Source organism: Staurois parvus, unplaced genomic scaffold (assembly GCF_062004578.1).
Source record: "Staurois parvus isolate SC_StPar_1 unplaced genomic scaffold, SC_StPar_1.0 ptg000566l, whole genome shotgun sequence".
Classification (NCBI taxonomy): domain Eukaryota; kingdom Metazoa; phylum Chordata; class Amphibia; order Anura; family Ranidae; genus Staurois; species Staurois parvus.
This window is the reverse complement of record NW_028318362.1, coordinates 2,359,697-2,374,899: the sequence shown is the minus strand read 5'-3', so window position 1 is coordinate 2,374,899 and position 15,203 is coordinate 2,359,697. Positions and strand designations below refer to the sequence as shown.

Here is a 15,203-nt window from a genome sequence, read left to right as displayed (position 1 = left end):
TGAAAAAATATGCCTTAATAAGGTTAAAAAAAATCACATTATTTACATAGCAAAAATTCTGGAACCCTGTACTTTAGAGATGAGTTTATAAATGATAATATAAAACAATATAACATCTATGGCTTCTTAACTATTTTTTAAGTGTATGTAAAGCCAAAGCTATGTTTTTAGTTTTGGATAAAATGTGAAAGGGTTAAAATCTCTCTCTGATTTTTATTGCTGTCTGTGCTGTTAATGGGGAAAATTACCCTCACTATTGGTTCTGGTGACCATTGTCCCCAGTACAGAAGATGACTGGGAATCTATCAAGGGGTAAATATGTTTTGTTTAAAGTGTCACTGAAGGCAAACCTTTTTTTTCTTTTTTGGGGGAGTAAGGGAGGGTTATAACCCCTGACAGTTTTTCTTTTCCATTTGTGTTCCATTGGGTAGATTCCCTTCACTTCCTGTCCCATATCCACAACAGGAAGTGAGAGGAAATCTCTCCAATGTAAGGGAGTTTCGGGGTGTCACCAGAACTAGTGTCCCCATTAGATTACCTTCTATTGCTGTTTTGATGTCATCCGAAATTTGAGATTTTCTTTTACTTTCACTTTCAAAGATAAAGGTAAACATAACAAATAAAGAGGGTGAATCTCCCTAATAGGGACAGACAGCAATAAAAACCGACAGGTGCTCTATTTCCTCTCCAGCTGTCTCAAAGTTTAGAGATCTTCTATTACTTCTCTGGGACAGAAATTGAAGAGAAAACTCCCTGATGGGATACAGTACATAAAAAATGACAATGATCTCAACCATCTTCTACTCTATCCAAAACAAAAATGTTTTACTTTTACAAGCAGCAGGGGTTATTAAAGCAAACAAAAAAAACATATCTCCTAATTTAAAAGGACCCTCTACTTACACATAAAGGGGGAGATTTACTAAAAATGGTGCACAAAATATCTGATTCAGCTTTGCATAATAATCAGCTTCTAACTTCAGCTTTTTCAATTAAGCTTTGGCAATAAAACCTGGAAGTTGATTGGCTACTATGCACAATCATCTGCTTTATGAAACTTAGGTTGAAATAATAGAGGAATTACCTATAAAAAATAATACATTTTAACTAAAGATTTTTTGAAAGATGTTAGTATTACAATGAAGTTTTAAGCATACAATCTCCTTTGCTTCAGCAAAGCAAGGCACTTGTACCAATATTTATAATTTAATGTCAATATGTGTATACATAAATGATTCCTTAGAGAGCTAGCATTGATTTGTGTTGATAAAAACATCCTTTGTATAATTTTTTTGACTCCTGGCTGTGTTGGCACTAACTATACAAGTCAATAAGAAATACAAGTCAACAAAAACACTGAAAAAACATCCAAAAAACACACACAAAGAGTTTATTCAGCATTTTCTATTATATTGCCAGCCCTTCTTTGGCTGGCCTATGCTTTGCTCTGCCATCAACTGCCAGTGAAAGCTATATTAGTAGTAATAAGGTTTCAAGCTGGAACTCCAGCTAGGAAAAAAAATTATTATTTTGAGCTCCCTCTCACATAAAAGGCAATAATGCTTATTTAGTCTAGGGAAGGTTTCAAGTAGAGCAATACTTACCTTATTCCTCGTTCCTCTGGCAGCCAGCTCTCTTCCAGTATGTGGACAGGCCCTCAAACATACATAGAGGGCCACTGATTTTGTAAGCTAGGATGTCAGGAAAGCCAGAAGCACAAAACTGGCAAAGAGCAGTTGCATTGTCATAAGGTGGACATGGAAGCCTGAGGGACTGAAGAATAAGGTAAGTATTCATCAGCTTTAAACCTACCCTGGACTAAAGGAGCAATTAAGCCTTACAGGGTATGGTAGGGTATGAAATATTGAATTCAGATTTAAAAGCTAGAAGTATTCAGAAAAGCTGAATACATTACCCAATTCACAAAGCTAATCGCTAAGACTGTTGATAAATATGCATAAGGACACCTTCATGATTTTTGTGACTTTGACCTCTAATGAGATGAAGCGGTTTACTTTTTCATATTTATTTTTAAGCTTGCTGTTGGTGATTACATAATGGAATATATATTCAATGTGGTTTAAATCATTGTGGTTGATTTACTAAAACTGTAGAGTGCAAAATCTTCTAGGTTTTTTTTGTCAAAGCTTAATTGAACAAGCTGAAGTTAGAAGCTGATTGGCTACAATGCACAGTTGCAGCACATTTTGCACTCTACAGTTTTAGTAAATGTGTGTAAAAGCAGATAGTAAGAAACCCTGCTTTAGCCAATATTTTCTTTCTGTTGTTTTTATAAGTTATACAAAGACAGAAAGATTACTCCATGGATAATCTTGTTTTACTTTTTCTAATTATCCTAAATACTGGGTGTTCTTAAGAGGCCTATTTATTTTGCTTGGGGTAAGCATCACATGTTAGGTAAAAGAAAGCAAGCCTTAAAGCACTTGCTTGGTTCTTAATCAAGCAATACAATATAGAATGCTTTATAAGGCTTATTTAATACAACTATGCAAAGATGCGTAGTGACTTATAACAATCAATCAGATTTCAGATTGGTATATTTTAGTATAATCTGACAAATACCTGACATTATTTATTGTTAAAGGCCTTTGTGCTTATTTTTCCTATCTTGATATAAGAAGGCACTATATTTTTCAAACCTTCTGTTTTTCATTAGTAATGATACTATCTTTGTAATAACATGTTTTGTTTCTAATACATTATGGGCAGATTAATCTTTAAGTATATTTTCTTGAATACCTCCCTGTCCACAAAACTGTCAGATTATTCTCAAACAGTCAAAAGTTGATCTTACTTCTGTCATAGATAATTGCTTCCTAAGTCTGAATATTTTATTTAGAAAGATTGTTGTTGTAATTAATTATCTAGACCTTACCTTGAATTACTGTATCTGTGTTAACTAAAAGAATTGAAAATTAAAAGGAAGAAAAACCCTACTTCCTACTGCAGTGTACATTTCTTACACTGGGTGTAATTTGTGTACATAACAAATTCATTATTCAGTAGACAATCCGAATGTGTCAATACAAAGTGCAAGGGCTAGTTCACATTAGCACTGTGCTAACATGCACGGCCATTGATGTGTACTGTGAGCAGGACAGCACAATCTGCTATGTTCAACGCATTACACTGTTTACATTCTTTGTTTGTTTTAACTTTATTGAAATGTCAGAATGACATTTCATTCATCTTTATGACTGCAGTGTTTTGCGACTTGGTGTATTGTACTGCAATATGCTATGGTGTAAAAAGTAGTGCATGTCCTAATTTATTTCAGCACACCATGCAGTATGGTGGTTTGAACTGAATAAATAGAACATAGGGCAAGTTGCCTTTTAAGACTGCTTTTGGCAAGGCTACCCAGCGCAGTCCAATGCATCTTGTAAGTCAAGACTCTAAGTCTAAAATAAGGGAGCTGTGATCTATTCAATTAAAATAACATAGCAGACTGAAATTACAATACAAATGAATGATTTCTTAAAATAATCTTAGAGGATTTAATAATGTAGATATCATTCCACTAATTACAAATTTGACATCTACTTTCATTAATGAATGCACATCAAGCCTACACAAAACTACACTGACACCACTCTTTACAATATCTAACATTCCATTACCTGCTATTCCCATATTTCCAAAAAATAATATTCATGTGTTTAAATCAATCATAACGCTATTAAAATACCTTTGTTTTTGAGGGGTGGCAAGGTAGGATGAAGATCTCTGTTACAAAAGTCCTCATCTGTGCAACATTCAATAGACCTTCTCTGATGTGGAATAGGTGTATCCTAATACAAACCAAAACAAACAATAAGAAACAAGTGGGCTATAACAACAAATGTATCAGAAAATTTTCCTGACTGATTGTAAAATCAAAGCAACAAAGTACCATAGCTGCTGTAATTCCTCATTAACTGGTACAGAAAAATATAGTTTTGAAACTATAAAATAACCCCCATCACAGGACTGAGTGTAGCGCCAGCAATATCCAGGGATAGATTTTAATTATATGTGCCCCTAAGGCACTTATACTGTGATATTTCTTCTGGTAGTTTGTTCTGAACATCCTGTATAATATACAGCACATTATCACAATAAAAAAATTCAGTTTGATATTTTTTTATACTTTGATATGCCTGCATGCTTATATAAGTACATACGATCGGATTGATGAAACTTTGGGGATTTTTACAAATTCTAGTCTTTAATCAAGATTGGTCAAATCCCTGTCTGCCCATAACAACAATATTTTAATTTCATCTGTCATTCTGAATGTCCAAAAAAATTAATGAACCATGAAGACTTCCTTTAATAGTATCCTGAACCATAAGTAGGCCTACAGTTGCCAGTGCAGGATAACACGAACCATACTCAGCAAGATTTTAATTAAACAGAACTAAACTCTCCCAATCAACATTTACTTTTTTTTAATCATTATGCTTCCAGCAATAGTAAATACTAAGAAAGGTATATGATACTTACTTGTTTTAAACTTTTTTTTTTTGGTTACATTTCTTCAGTTGCTTCCTGGTTTCTGGCCTAGTCTAAAATTATGTCCTACAAACCATAGCAATCAGGTGACTGGAATCTTATTGCGTGGAAGGTGATGTTTTGGAACTAACCTTCAAACTGGAGGGTGCACCTACCCCATTCAGAAGTCCTACTCCAGTGCAACTGCATGTCTGCAGGGTGGGGATCTTCCCAATTATATCGCGATGAGGACTGGTCGTACGGTCCACCCTCGTTTGTCATACATAGATGTATATATTTAGAGCATCTAAAAATCTTTAGAGCATCTAGCTTGCTTTCTAGTAACTTACAAGTGTTGTTTACTCCTCAGTCTGCTGTGCTTTTGCTGTACATGCTGATAACTTTGTGCCATGTTGTTCCCATGCCCTTTTCAACTTTCCTTTTGCATATGATTTTGTCTACATGTTACTGATGACAGCAGTGCAATGTCTGCAACATCATCATTTTGTTTGTTCTGCTGTTCCTTTTCTTTTTTTCTTACCTATGATATTGTACATAAAACATTTCTATAAATAAAGATTATATTTAAAAAAATAATGTCCTACATCCCATTAGTCTTCAAGGGTATTTTTGTCATCTGGAGGAGGGGAGGAGGGAAGGAAGGGCTTTTGCAGCTAATCATGCCCTCCTGCCTGCATGCCTAAGCTAAGAGCAGATTCCAGGAAGTAAATGCTACATGAATCATCTGCCCTTACTAAAGATGGTCACATCTAGAAATGCTATGGGGTGTTTTTCAAAGTGATTTCAAAGTGAATCATGGACATATGGATGGATGGATTTATAGGTGAGTTTGGTTTGAATATTAAAAATGGATGTAATTGCGTATTCAGTTCGTGGTGCTCAGATATAGCTTAGTTCCACTTAAATTGAAACCATTTACCCAGAATCATTTCATGTGAATGCCAGTAGGCTAGAAGTAACTAACAGCTTTATACAAACTGGATAGTCTATTGCACACTAGTTGGTAAATTTACTGAAGCTGATGTATTTAAAATGACCATTCCTTCTGAAACTTCTAGCTGCCTGGCTATCATGCTGACCCAGTAGCTTTATTACATTTAGAGTAAATAGGCTGCACATCTGTTAATATAAATCCTGTGTAATCACTATTCCCTACAAATACAATAGAGCCAGTCCATATACAGTCTAAGTAAAAAATAGGAAGCACCATGGACTTCTTAATAAATTATAAAATCTAATTTAAGCAGTCATTAACAGTAATTATTTTATTAATGCAGCATCACAGCAATAATCAATACAGGCCATAGAAAACTCTACTGTATCTTATTCCAGCATCTGGGGTCCTCATATGACTCTTTCTCAAGCTCAAGAGTAGCTTCATTACTTTCTGGGTCGATGACCTGAAACAAATATGCAGAGCAGGAGTTCGAACTTCACTCTGTCTAATCTTCTTTTGTTCCATGTCATTGGCTCAGAAAGTATTGCAGCCACAGATGAGGCAAATAGCATTTCAGAGGTTCAGCATTTGCAGCCTCCATAGTTCTTAAAAACACAGGTTTCTCTGAGATCTTAATGCATATGGCCAGCTCAAAAGCTTATAACTATATACAACTCCTGTAGTTCTGCCAGTGCATAAATCTAATAATATGTTCATGAAAAAGAGGTCACTCTGCACTGGATTATAAAAAAAAGCCATTAAGTAATATTTTATGTAGTAGCATAAAAAAACAAACAAAACAAATGACTGTCAGACTAGGGTATACTAAGAAATAAATACTTTTTTACCTTATATATTAATTATATTTTATGATTCTACTATTCCATTTAGAGAGAAAAGGCTGGACATTCACTATTTGCACATTTAGGATAATGCTTAGTTCACACTGTCCTGTAAGCATTGCTGTTGAGAACATGTAATGAAGGAACTGTGTAAGAGCTTGCAGGCTACAATACATGCATTCCTCCCTTGACCACACAGGCCCTAATAAAAGCCATCTGGGAAATAAAGGATGATCCAGCTCAGGGTGTGGGAAACAGCACAAAAGGAGCAAGTTTAGCATAATCTATCATTCATTAAATTCATAACTGGAATACAATAAGGTCAAAAGTGCACATGATTCTTATTATCAAATATGAATTGGAAGCCTTATATGAACACATTCCAGGGGATGTCAGAAACACAGATGTCCTTATTATCTCTTGCAATGATTCTTTTTTATGTTAAGGGCTAGAAACTTGTTGCATTTCCCTTTCTAGCAGCAGAGAGCTTTAATCATGGCTCACAAATCTCTTCAGTTGCTCAGATGTGCAGCTGTGCAACAGAACGCCTCTTTGTTGTCCACTCAGTGCTGTTACAAACAGAGATCATATGGAAGCCAGTCTTTATCTATACACACCAAATGAAATAGTATCTACTTACTAATAATAATTAAGTGTAGGCTGCCATTTTGGCTGCGAGGTATCTGTTTACTAAGGAATTACAGGTGGTCAGACAATGCTTTTTGGAAGAATTCTTAGAAGGAACATTGTCACCTGAACACTGGTGGCTATTGTAAGTAGTTACCAACTTACTCGGCATTGAAAATCAGAGCCCTCTAATCCTAAACAGCCAGAGGTAATCACAGGGAGCCCCGATTCATCTTCTTCTATAATCGTGAAGCAGTATCCATCTGTCCTGTAGAAAGCAGGAAAACATTAGAACCTTCAGTTTATTTATTTAAACACAAACAATACGCATCAAACCACTGTAGTTCTTTACACTATCTGGACTTTTTACACCTGTCTTCCCACTAAGGCTCTATGCACTCTGGCTTAAAAATTGCTGCTTCTACAGGAGTTTTGTGTTTTACCTTTAGAAGTAGCTCAGTGTTATCCTATGTGTCCATGCACATTAGGACGATTAGAGGCATATTTTAAGCTGAACGTTTAAAGGCAGGGAAAAAAACCTTTCTGTTTTGCATTTTTTATTGGAGCTTTCTGGCAGAATAAATGTTAAACTCTCCTAAACTCACCTAAACTGTGTACAAAGGCGCTCTATATCAGCATTTTTTTCTGCAAAGGGAACTGACTTTTTTTGTAAGCTCAGTGTGCATAGAGCCTAACAGTGAACAATGGAATAAAACTTTATTTACATCATAACAAGGGTCTTCAACACACACTATATTTGGAAGCCAAGCAAGAATAAGAGCAAAAACTATTTCATGTTAATGGAAATTGGAAAACTTTTTCTATTTGGCAGCTTAAGTTATACTTTGGTAGAATAAATAATGCTACAAACATGTATGGGTAGCAAACAATGAAGGTGTATATCTTACTTCTGCAAGCACTGGGACACAAAATAGTTACTATGCACAATGTATTGTGATAAAATAGAAGACCCTCCCCCATCCACACAGGAAGTCTGCATACCTGTGGGAACTAATAAAGAAAAAAAATCAAAAACAGAAAATTAAAAATATAAAAACATTAGAAGGGAAGGAAATTGAATAGTGTACACTAATGTTATTATTTTTAAAATCTTTATACTAAGCAAAGTATATTTGAATAATATTAAGAATATTTTATTATTATTATTATTATTATTATTAATAATAATAATAAAAATAATAAACAATGTATAACACTTTGTGTTTCTGCTAAGTGTATGAGGTAGCAGATGTTTAGACTAGATAGGTATCTGATGCTGATAACATGCTAAGAGGCTGCCAAGAGCAACAACAAATGATGCTGAGAGGCATATGTGATCCACTGATTTGAAATACTGTAAAAAAAAACAGAATGTGTGGAATTAACGGATGCTATACAAAAGCAAAATTGAGCAGTGTACTTGTCAAGTAATTTAAGGTGTATGTATACATAGTAAATATAGTATCTTGGAAAGGGTAGCCAAGAGGTAAAACCCCTGTTTTTAAGTTTTTGCTGTCTGTGTACTGCTGGGGTGATTCCTTTCACTTCCTTTCCTTGAGTCACAACAGAAAAGAGAGGAATCCTCTACAAAGTGTGTAGAATCTCATGCACAGGATGAGAAAATCGGAAAAATTATCATCCTTTTTTTTTTGCATGCTAGTCTTCATATTGAAAATAAAGAAGTTACTCAACTTACGAAAATTCTCGTATGACAGAATAGAATTTTGGAAGTAATATAATGTATTGTATTGTATTTTTGGACAAAAACTATACTGATTAAATGAAAATCATACAATCTGGTATCGCACAAGAAAAATATTCGTGTTTGTCCCCTTGGATAATTTCTGATGAACTGCCATGATTGGCTCTCGAAAGCTGTGTACTAACGATCAATTATCCTATAATCACTTCTAAAGCTGTATTTTTCATGGCATTTTCTGATCGTGTGTACTAGGCTTTAGACAGTAGCCAGAGAAACAGATGTCCCCATTGGGCGCTTTACCCTCACCTCTTGTTCTTTTGACAAATAAAGGGGTGAATCTACTTAGAAGGGATGCAGACTGTAGGAAAAACCTGAAAGAGTTCTATTCCTTCCCTACTCTATATAAACAAAGAAAAAATGTTGTGGCTATGCATAAACTTTAATTAAAACAGTGTAAAATCTTTCAGATTAAAAATAAATGCATTAAATAAAGTACAATAGAGAAGCCAACATACTTCTAATCCTGACACAATGTTCTTCAGCTGAACAGTAGATAGTGATATCCCTTTACGCTTTCAAGGGTTCAACATGTATTAATTATGTGCTATCTACTGACTTATCTTAAAATCTCTAAATTGGGGACACACATGTAAATGTGGTCCATGTAATTAATCTAACATCATCCTTGTTTCTTCATCTTTGTTTAGAGATTATTTTTTTAGATACTTTCAAGGAAAAGGTGTTTGTACACTGAATACAATTAGTTTACCAGGAGATATTTAAAAAAAGAAGCTACTCCAATAAATTTCTGCAGAAAAGAGACACTTACATAACACTCTCCTAGTCACCCTCTTGTTTCTTCAGTTATAACACTGATTGTTTATTATGAGTATGTATAAACCCAACTTTTTTTTTATAAAGTAGGGAAGGGTTAAAACCCCTACCAGGTTTATTTTTCTGTCTGTGTACTACTGGGGAAATGTATTTTTTATTTGCCTTCCCAGAGATGCGACAAGAATAGGAAATTTCCCAAAGTGAGTGGAATGCTCTAAGAAAGTTGTCCCTGGAACAGGTGTCCCCACTTGAAGATTTCCTCTTATCTCTTGTCCTTTGAGTAATTCTAACCTTTTTTATTTAACCTCACTTTTTTCTTACTGACAATCATCGCCATTAATTAAATTTTTCCAAATGGCAACACAGAGAGCAATAAAACACAGCAAAGGGTCTGACCCTTCCCTACTCTATAAAAAGCTAAAAGAAAAAAGATTTTGCCTAGAGGTACACCCTAAGTTTTTTTTTCCGTTCAACATAGCAGGCTAAACAAAAAAAAAAGGAGGTTGCCAACTAAGCGATGTTAGTCCAGTGATCTCTCAGGCTGTGCCTTTGTATTCTGACAAGGGTACTGCCCCCCCCCACCCCCACCCCAACACACCAGTTTTTCCACATGTCCCTTTGGCAAAAGCCAGTCCTTCGGCCCGCTTCAGTCAAGAGGATAGCTATACACACGGTTCAAATGTTAGTTGGTTCCTGCTGGACAGGCCAATATTCGGACCTTAACACTGGCTGTCAGACTCCCTATAAGTTTAGGTTTGTAAAGATCAGTCAAACGGGTAATCAGTAAGTTGGGTAAGTTGGAAATCTGTTGCAATTAAGGTGTTTATTCTCTCCTTGTAATGGAAATATGGGGCTGATAGAGGAAAGGTATTCAAAAAGATTGTTTAACCATTTGCCGCCCGGCCAATGGCCGTTTGGCGGCTTGAAAGTTGCATCTCCACTCCGGGTGCACGCCATTTGGCGTGCTCCCGCACATGCGCCGTTTGCGCTAATGCAGAGCGGCGCAGAGGCTCGATCTGTCACCGGGCGTGTACCTCGGACACGGCCGATGACAGATCCGAGTACCGGCTCCGTTGCAGGTACCATGTGACCTGCTGTGACCAATCACAGCAGGTCACATGACAGTTGTATACAATGGGTGGCTTCATTCATGATGCCATCCATTGTATACTAGTGCCTAGCTGTGAATGGTTACAGCTAATCACATGCACATGTCATGTGATTAGCTGTGACCAAATCACAGCTAAGCACAAAAAAAAAAAAGCTGAATGAATCCATTTCATTCAGGTAAATGCAATTTGCTTATAGCAAAGTATTTCTTTGCTATAAGCAAATTGTGTAAAAAAAAAAAAAAAAAAAAATACTGATCACTTCCCCAAAGTAGTACAATGTTACTATGGTAACATTTTACTACTTTGGTCATAGTAAAATATGAAAAAAAATGTTAAAAAAATAAAAAAAAGGAATAAAAAATTAAAAATAATAAAAAATAAATAAATAAATAAATAAATAAAATATATATATTTTTTTCATACTGTCACCAGTCAGTGTCCCTGTTCACCGCCATGCCAGTTATATGATGATGCTGTACTGCACTGGTGACAGTATGTAAAAAAAAAATAGTGAAAATAATTTTTTTAATTTTTTCATTTTCCGAAAAATTATGACAAAAAAAATACAACTTCAAAAAACTCGCCATGCCTCTTATGAAGTACGTCGGACTGTCTAGTCTGAAAAAAGGGGTCATTTGGGGGATATCTGTACTATTCTGACATTCTTAGACCTCAAGAAATTAGATTGGCCGTCAGTACTTCAGGATTGATCAATAATCAGATCTATACCATAGTTTGTGAACTCTATAACTTTCCTACAAACTAAATAATACATCCTAATTTTGGTTATTTTCACCAAAGACATGTAGCAGAATACATCTCGGCCTAAATTTATGAAGAACAATTATTTATTTGTAAATTTTTATAACGGAAACAAAGAAAAACGTGTATTTTTTTCAACATTTTTGGCCTTTTTTTGTTAATTTAGCAAAAAATAAAAACCCCAGCGGTGATTAAATACCACCAAAAGAAAGCTCTAGTTGTGTGAAGAAAATGATAAAATTTTAGTTTGGGTACAGTGTTATATGACTGCGCAATTGTCATTCAAAGTGTGAGAGCGCTGAAACGTGAAAAATGGCCTGGGCAGGAAGGTGTAAAATTGCACGGTATTGAAATGGTTAATAACATCTTGCACGTTTATGACCATGTTGCTCTAAAAGTAGTCCTATGCATGTCTAACAAGCATAGAAAGGACCATACTTTACTCCTTTATCAGTATCTAAAATCTATAGGAGTTTTTTTCATAACAGTAAAGCTGAAGTTTAAGAAGCATTTACTATACATAGTATATGTTGGACTTGTATACTTCCATACTTGTTCATGGTATGATGTATAGTTATAAATCTAATAGATAAATATTTAAACTTTGGATACCTAGCATATCAATAATCTCATGTAGCCATACACAGGACATTTTCATATGAACTTGTTTTGTGCAATTATAGCCTCAAAGATGAAATGATCACATTCGTGGACAACGAAGACCAAAACTGCTGTCATAGGCGATCCCGATCCCAAAAATTTGTCAAATTTTTAACTAATTTCTGCTGGTAACAGAGACAACCCCTTGCTCTTCATTGCAGGTATACCACTATACTAAAGCTTTTTTACACACATGCTTAGCTTAATTTAGACCTTGTAGGACAGGTGTGCCTGTCAGAAATGATGTTCCTATTCTCAAGGAGCCCAGCTGTCCTTTTTCTCACCTGCTTGCAGACAACAAACATATGGAGAGTGGCAGTGTTACATATAAATATGATCAACAACACAACAATAATCCAAACTGCCAAAAGCAATGTTTTACCTAGCAGAATCCGTTAGTACCCAGATTTGTTAATGGAAAAAGTTATCTTCCATATTATTACTGTAATTTATATCTTTTATAACACTACTAGTTTTGTGGGAAAGACTGCTGGAGGGGCCATGGCTTAGCATTTGCAGTAAATCTGGCATGTTAGTCCATTTGTCAGAAAAACATGGGGGGTTCTAAAGCTGACCTCCTTTGTAAATGCTAGTTGGTTGGTTGTCTCTGGCTGCAATATTTGTTTTCCTGACCCAGAAGAAGTATGCAGCTTTGTAAAGTTGTAGAAAGGATAGAGGTCCATATCTGCATATTGCTGTTATAGAACAGTGACTGAAAGTATTGAAGCCAGAGCAAACACAGCACATGACTTGCTAACATTCCTAACCGTCAACTAGTCTACGCTAAACCCCCCTATCAGGCTGCTTATGTGCCAAACATTACTTGCTTGCTCTGATGTTTACATGGTCTTTGACAGAATCCTCTTTAGTTCTGATCTCACCTGCACAGTGGGCTTTCATAGCCTTGTGTAGGGCAGAACTTAGCACTGTAGATGCCTACCGTATGTCCCTATACAAGCCATATAGGAGCTCACCATGCAGGAATAAGCAGAGATAAGGAGGATTTCTGCTTAAGAGGCTTAAAATCTACTCCAATGAGTTAAAGTCCAATGCCAATGAGTGAAGAAGGGATAAAACTTCTATCAGAATTGCATTGCTGCCTGTTATATAATTGGAGAGAATTCTTCCTACTTTTCACCCCCATGACACCAAGAAATGAGGGGAATAGGGACTGCCAAAACAGGAAGGCAGAGAACAATACACACCCTTCCAGGTTCTAACCTTTTCTGCTCTCTGAAGAAAATGCTTATGTTACTGTGACTGCCCACACATTGAGCTCCTCTCATTTCCTTTCCCCTCTCAAATCCTGTCACCAGAAGGAAGTGAGGGGAAATATTTGTAGTGGGGACACTACCCCTTTCTATTCTACCCAGCAAAAATAAAAATGGCTGGAGTTGTGCTGTTTAAAGCTACATGGACCTAGAATATTAAACATAGTGCTCCATCAATGATGCCATTCAATGGGACTCATATGTATACAGCCTATTCATTCAACTAGCTCAGTTTTGTTTTTTATATAATTTGCAGGCAACAGCAGGTGGTAAAACACAGGCAAGTTCCCACTGCTATTGCCATTTACTGCTGTATAACATGTTTTTTCAGGGCTGGTTTAATGCAACAATAGAATTTACAAGTAACAGGTGTAAACACTAAACTGACAGTAAACAAAAAAAATCTCCTTAATTATTGGTTTCTAGTAGGAGGGAGTATATAGCACATATGCACCATCCCCCTTCAGAATGTATAAGCCGTCACAAGACATCTGTGATATCCTCCTTCTCTGCAAGCTGTGTGAATGAGCCTTAAAGTGTATGTAATAAACCCTGATAATGAACTTCTCTTATTTGTTACTTTTGGTCACTTACATATACTAGTGAAAATGTTTTATAATATCTGTTCAATAATAGCAACAAATTCAGAGATCGCCTTTGTATTATGCACAATTCCTGTGTTGTCTGAAGGAGAGTAATTAGTCATCCCAGTTGTTATCTTTGGACTACAGAATGATTACCTTTTATGTTGTAGAGTTTGAAGAGTAGCTGGGCCTAGGTAGTTTATGACAAGTTAACCGGGAAGGGCTGACAACACACTGCAAATATTGTGTGTGTTGTTAGCCTACAACAGCACATAGGAGCTGAGTGCATTTGTGGCAGATCAGCAGGTAATTTTTTTAAGTCTGGAATAAGTCATGGGGTAATGTTCATATATTGCAGAAATGTACAGTATAGTATTTTTCTTCTTTTGCTTGAGATAAGCTAGCCATAGCTAGCCTGAACTTCAGCCAGTGCCTGATGAACCAAATAAAATTTGAGCAGAAGGTGGCCCTGTCACCCCCCCCCCCCCCTTTCCTTCCCAATATCCTTTGATCTGAACTTGAAGGAGCTATGGGGGAAATCTTTGGATGAACAGTGGCTGCAAAGAATTCTATGCAGCCACTGTTCAAGCATTCTGACACACGTGTGTGCTGGCTGACAGAATACAATATCTAGCAGGGGAGATTTCTTCATCCAATCTTTTCAGTGTGGATGGGGGAATCAACCAAGGTTGCCAACTGTCAGTAAATGTGTGGATAGTTTGTAAAAATCAATGAATTTTACAAATGTCTGTAAATATCAGAGGCTGATAATTTGTCATGCTGTGTTGACTTTTGTAAGTGTACACCAGTCAAATTACTTATTATGGGTATTACCAGTGTTTCCATATTATTAGTGTTTATACTGTGTGAATACTGATTGTCTTTCAATGTCATTTTTCAGGCTGTCAATGAAAAAAGGTGATCCATCTGTACATTTTCCGTGTTTTGTCAGGAAAAAAAATGCTGCAGGAGGTTGGCAACACTGGAATCAACAGATTTCTTTCATTCAGTGTACAGGGTTGAACAAGAGACATTTTCTTTTTTTTTTCATTCTTTATATTGATTTCCAAAAATAGTATAATACAAAATACAGAGCACAAAGGATAACAAGACAGCCTATGGGCTACATTATAAAGTGCAAAAACAAAAAAAAAAAAACCCACAGTTATCGCTGTAGGTTAAACTACAGAATTCTGCAGTGATTATAAGTAACCTAAAAGTAACAAAATACATGACAAACAAGAATTTAAGAACACGAGACATGTTCAGTGTACGGCCAACAGAGTAGATCTGTCATTTTTTTCCTGTCTGTGTCCCATTTGGGGAAATGTACATTTTCTTCCTGTCTCAGAGACAC

The 15,203-nt window shown here is 35.9% G+C and overlaps 1 protein-coding gene across 2 annotated transcripts in view; it reads right to left on the bottom strand.

Moving 5' to 3' along the window:
* Positions 1–15,203, bottom strand: part of BMPR1B (bone morphogenetic protein receptor type 1B) — a 658,563-nt gene that overhangs the window by 76,424 nt on the left and 566,936 nt on the right. For both annotated transcript variants that reach the window (XM_089691636.1, XM_089691637.1), the window contains 2 exons: positions 7,087–7,189; positions 3,710–3,812 (listed from right to left, as the gene is read on the bottom strand). In XM_089691636.1, the coding sequence (XP_089547762.1) occupies positions 3,710–3,812; positions 7,087–7,189 (206 nt within the window). The remainder of the gene's footprint in view (positions 1–3,709; positions 3,813–7,086; positions 7,190–15,203) is intronic.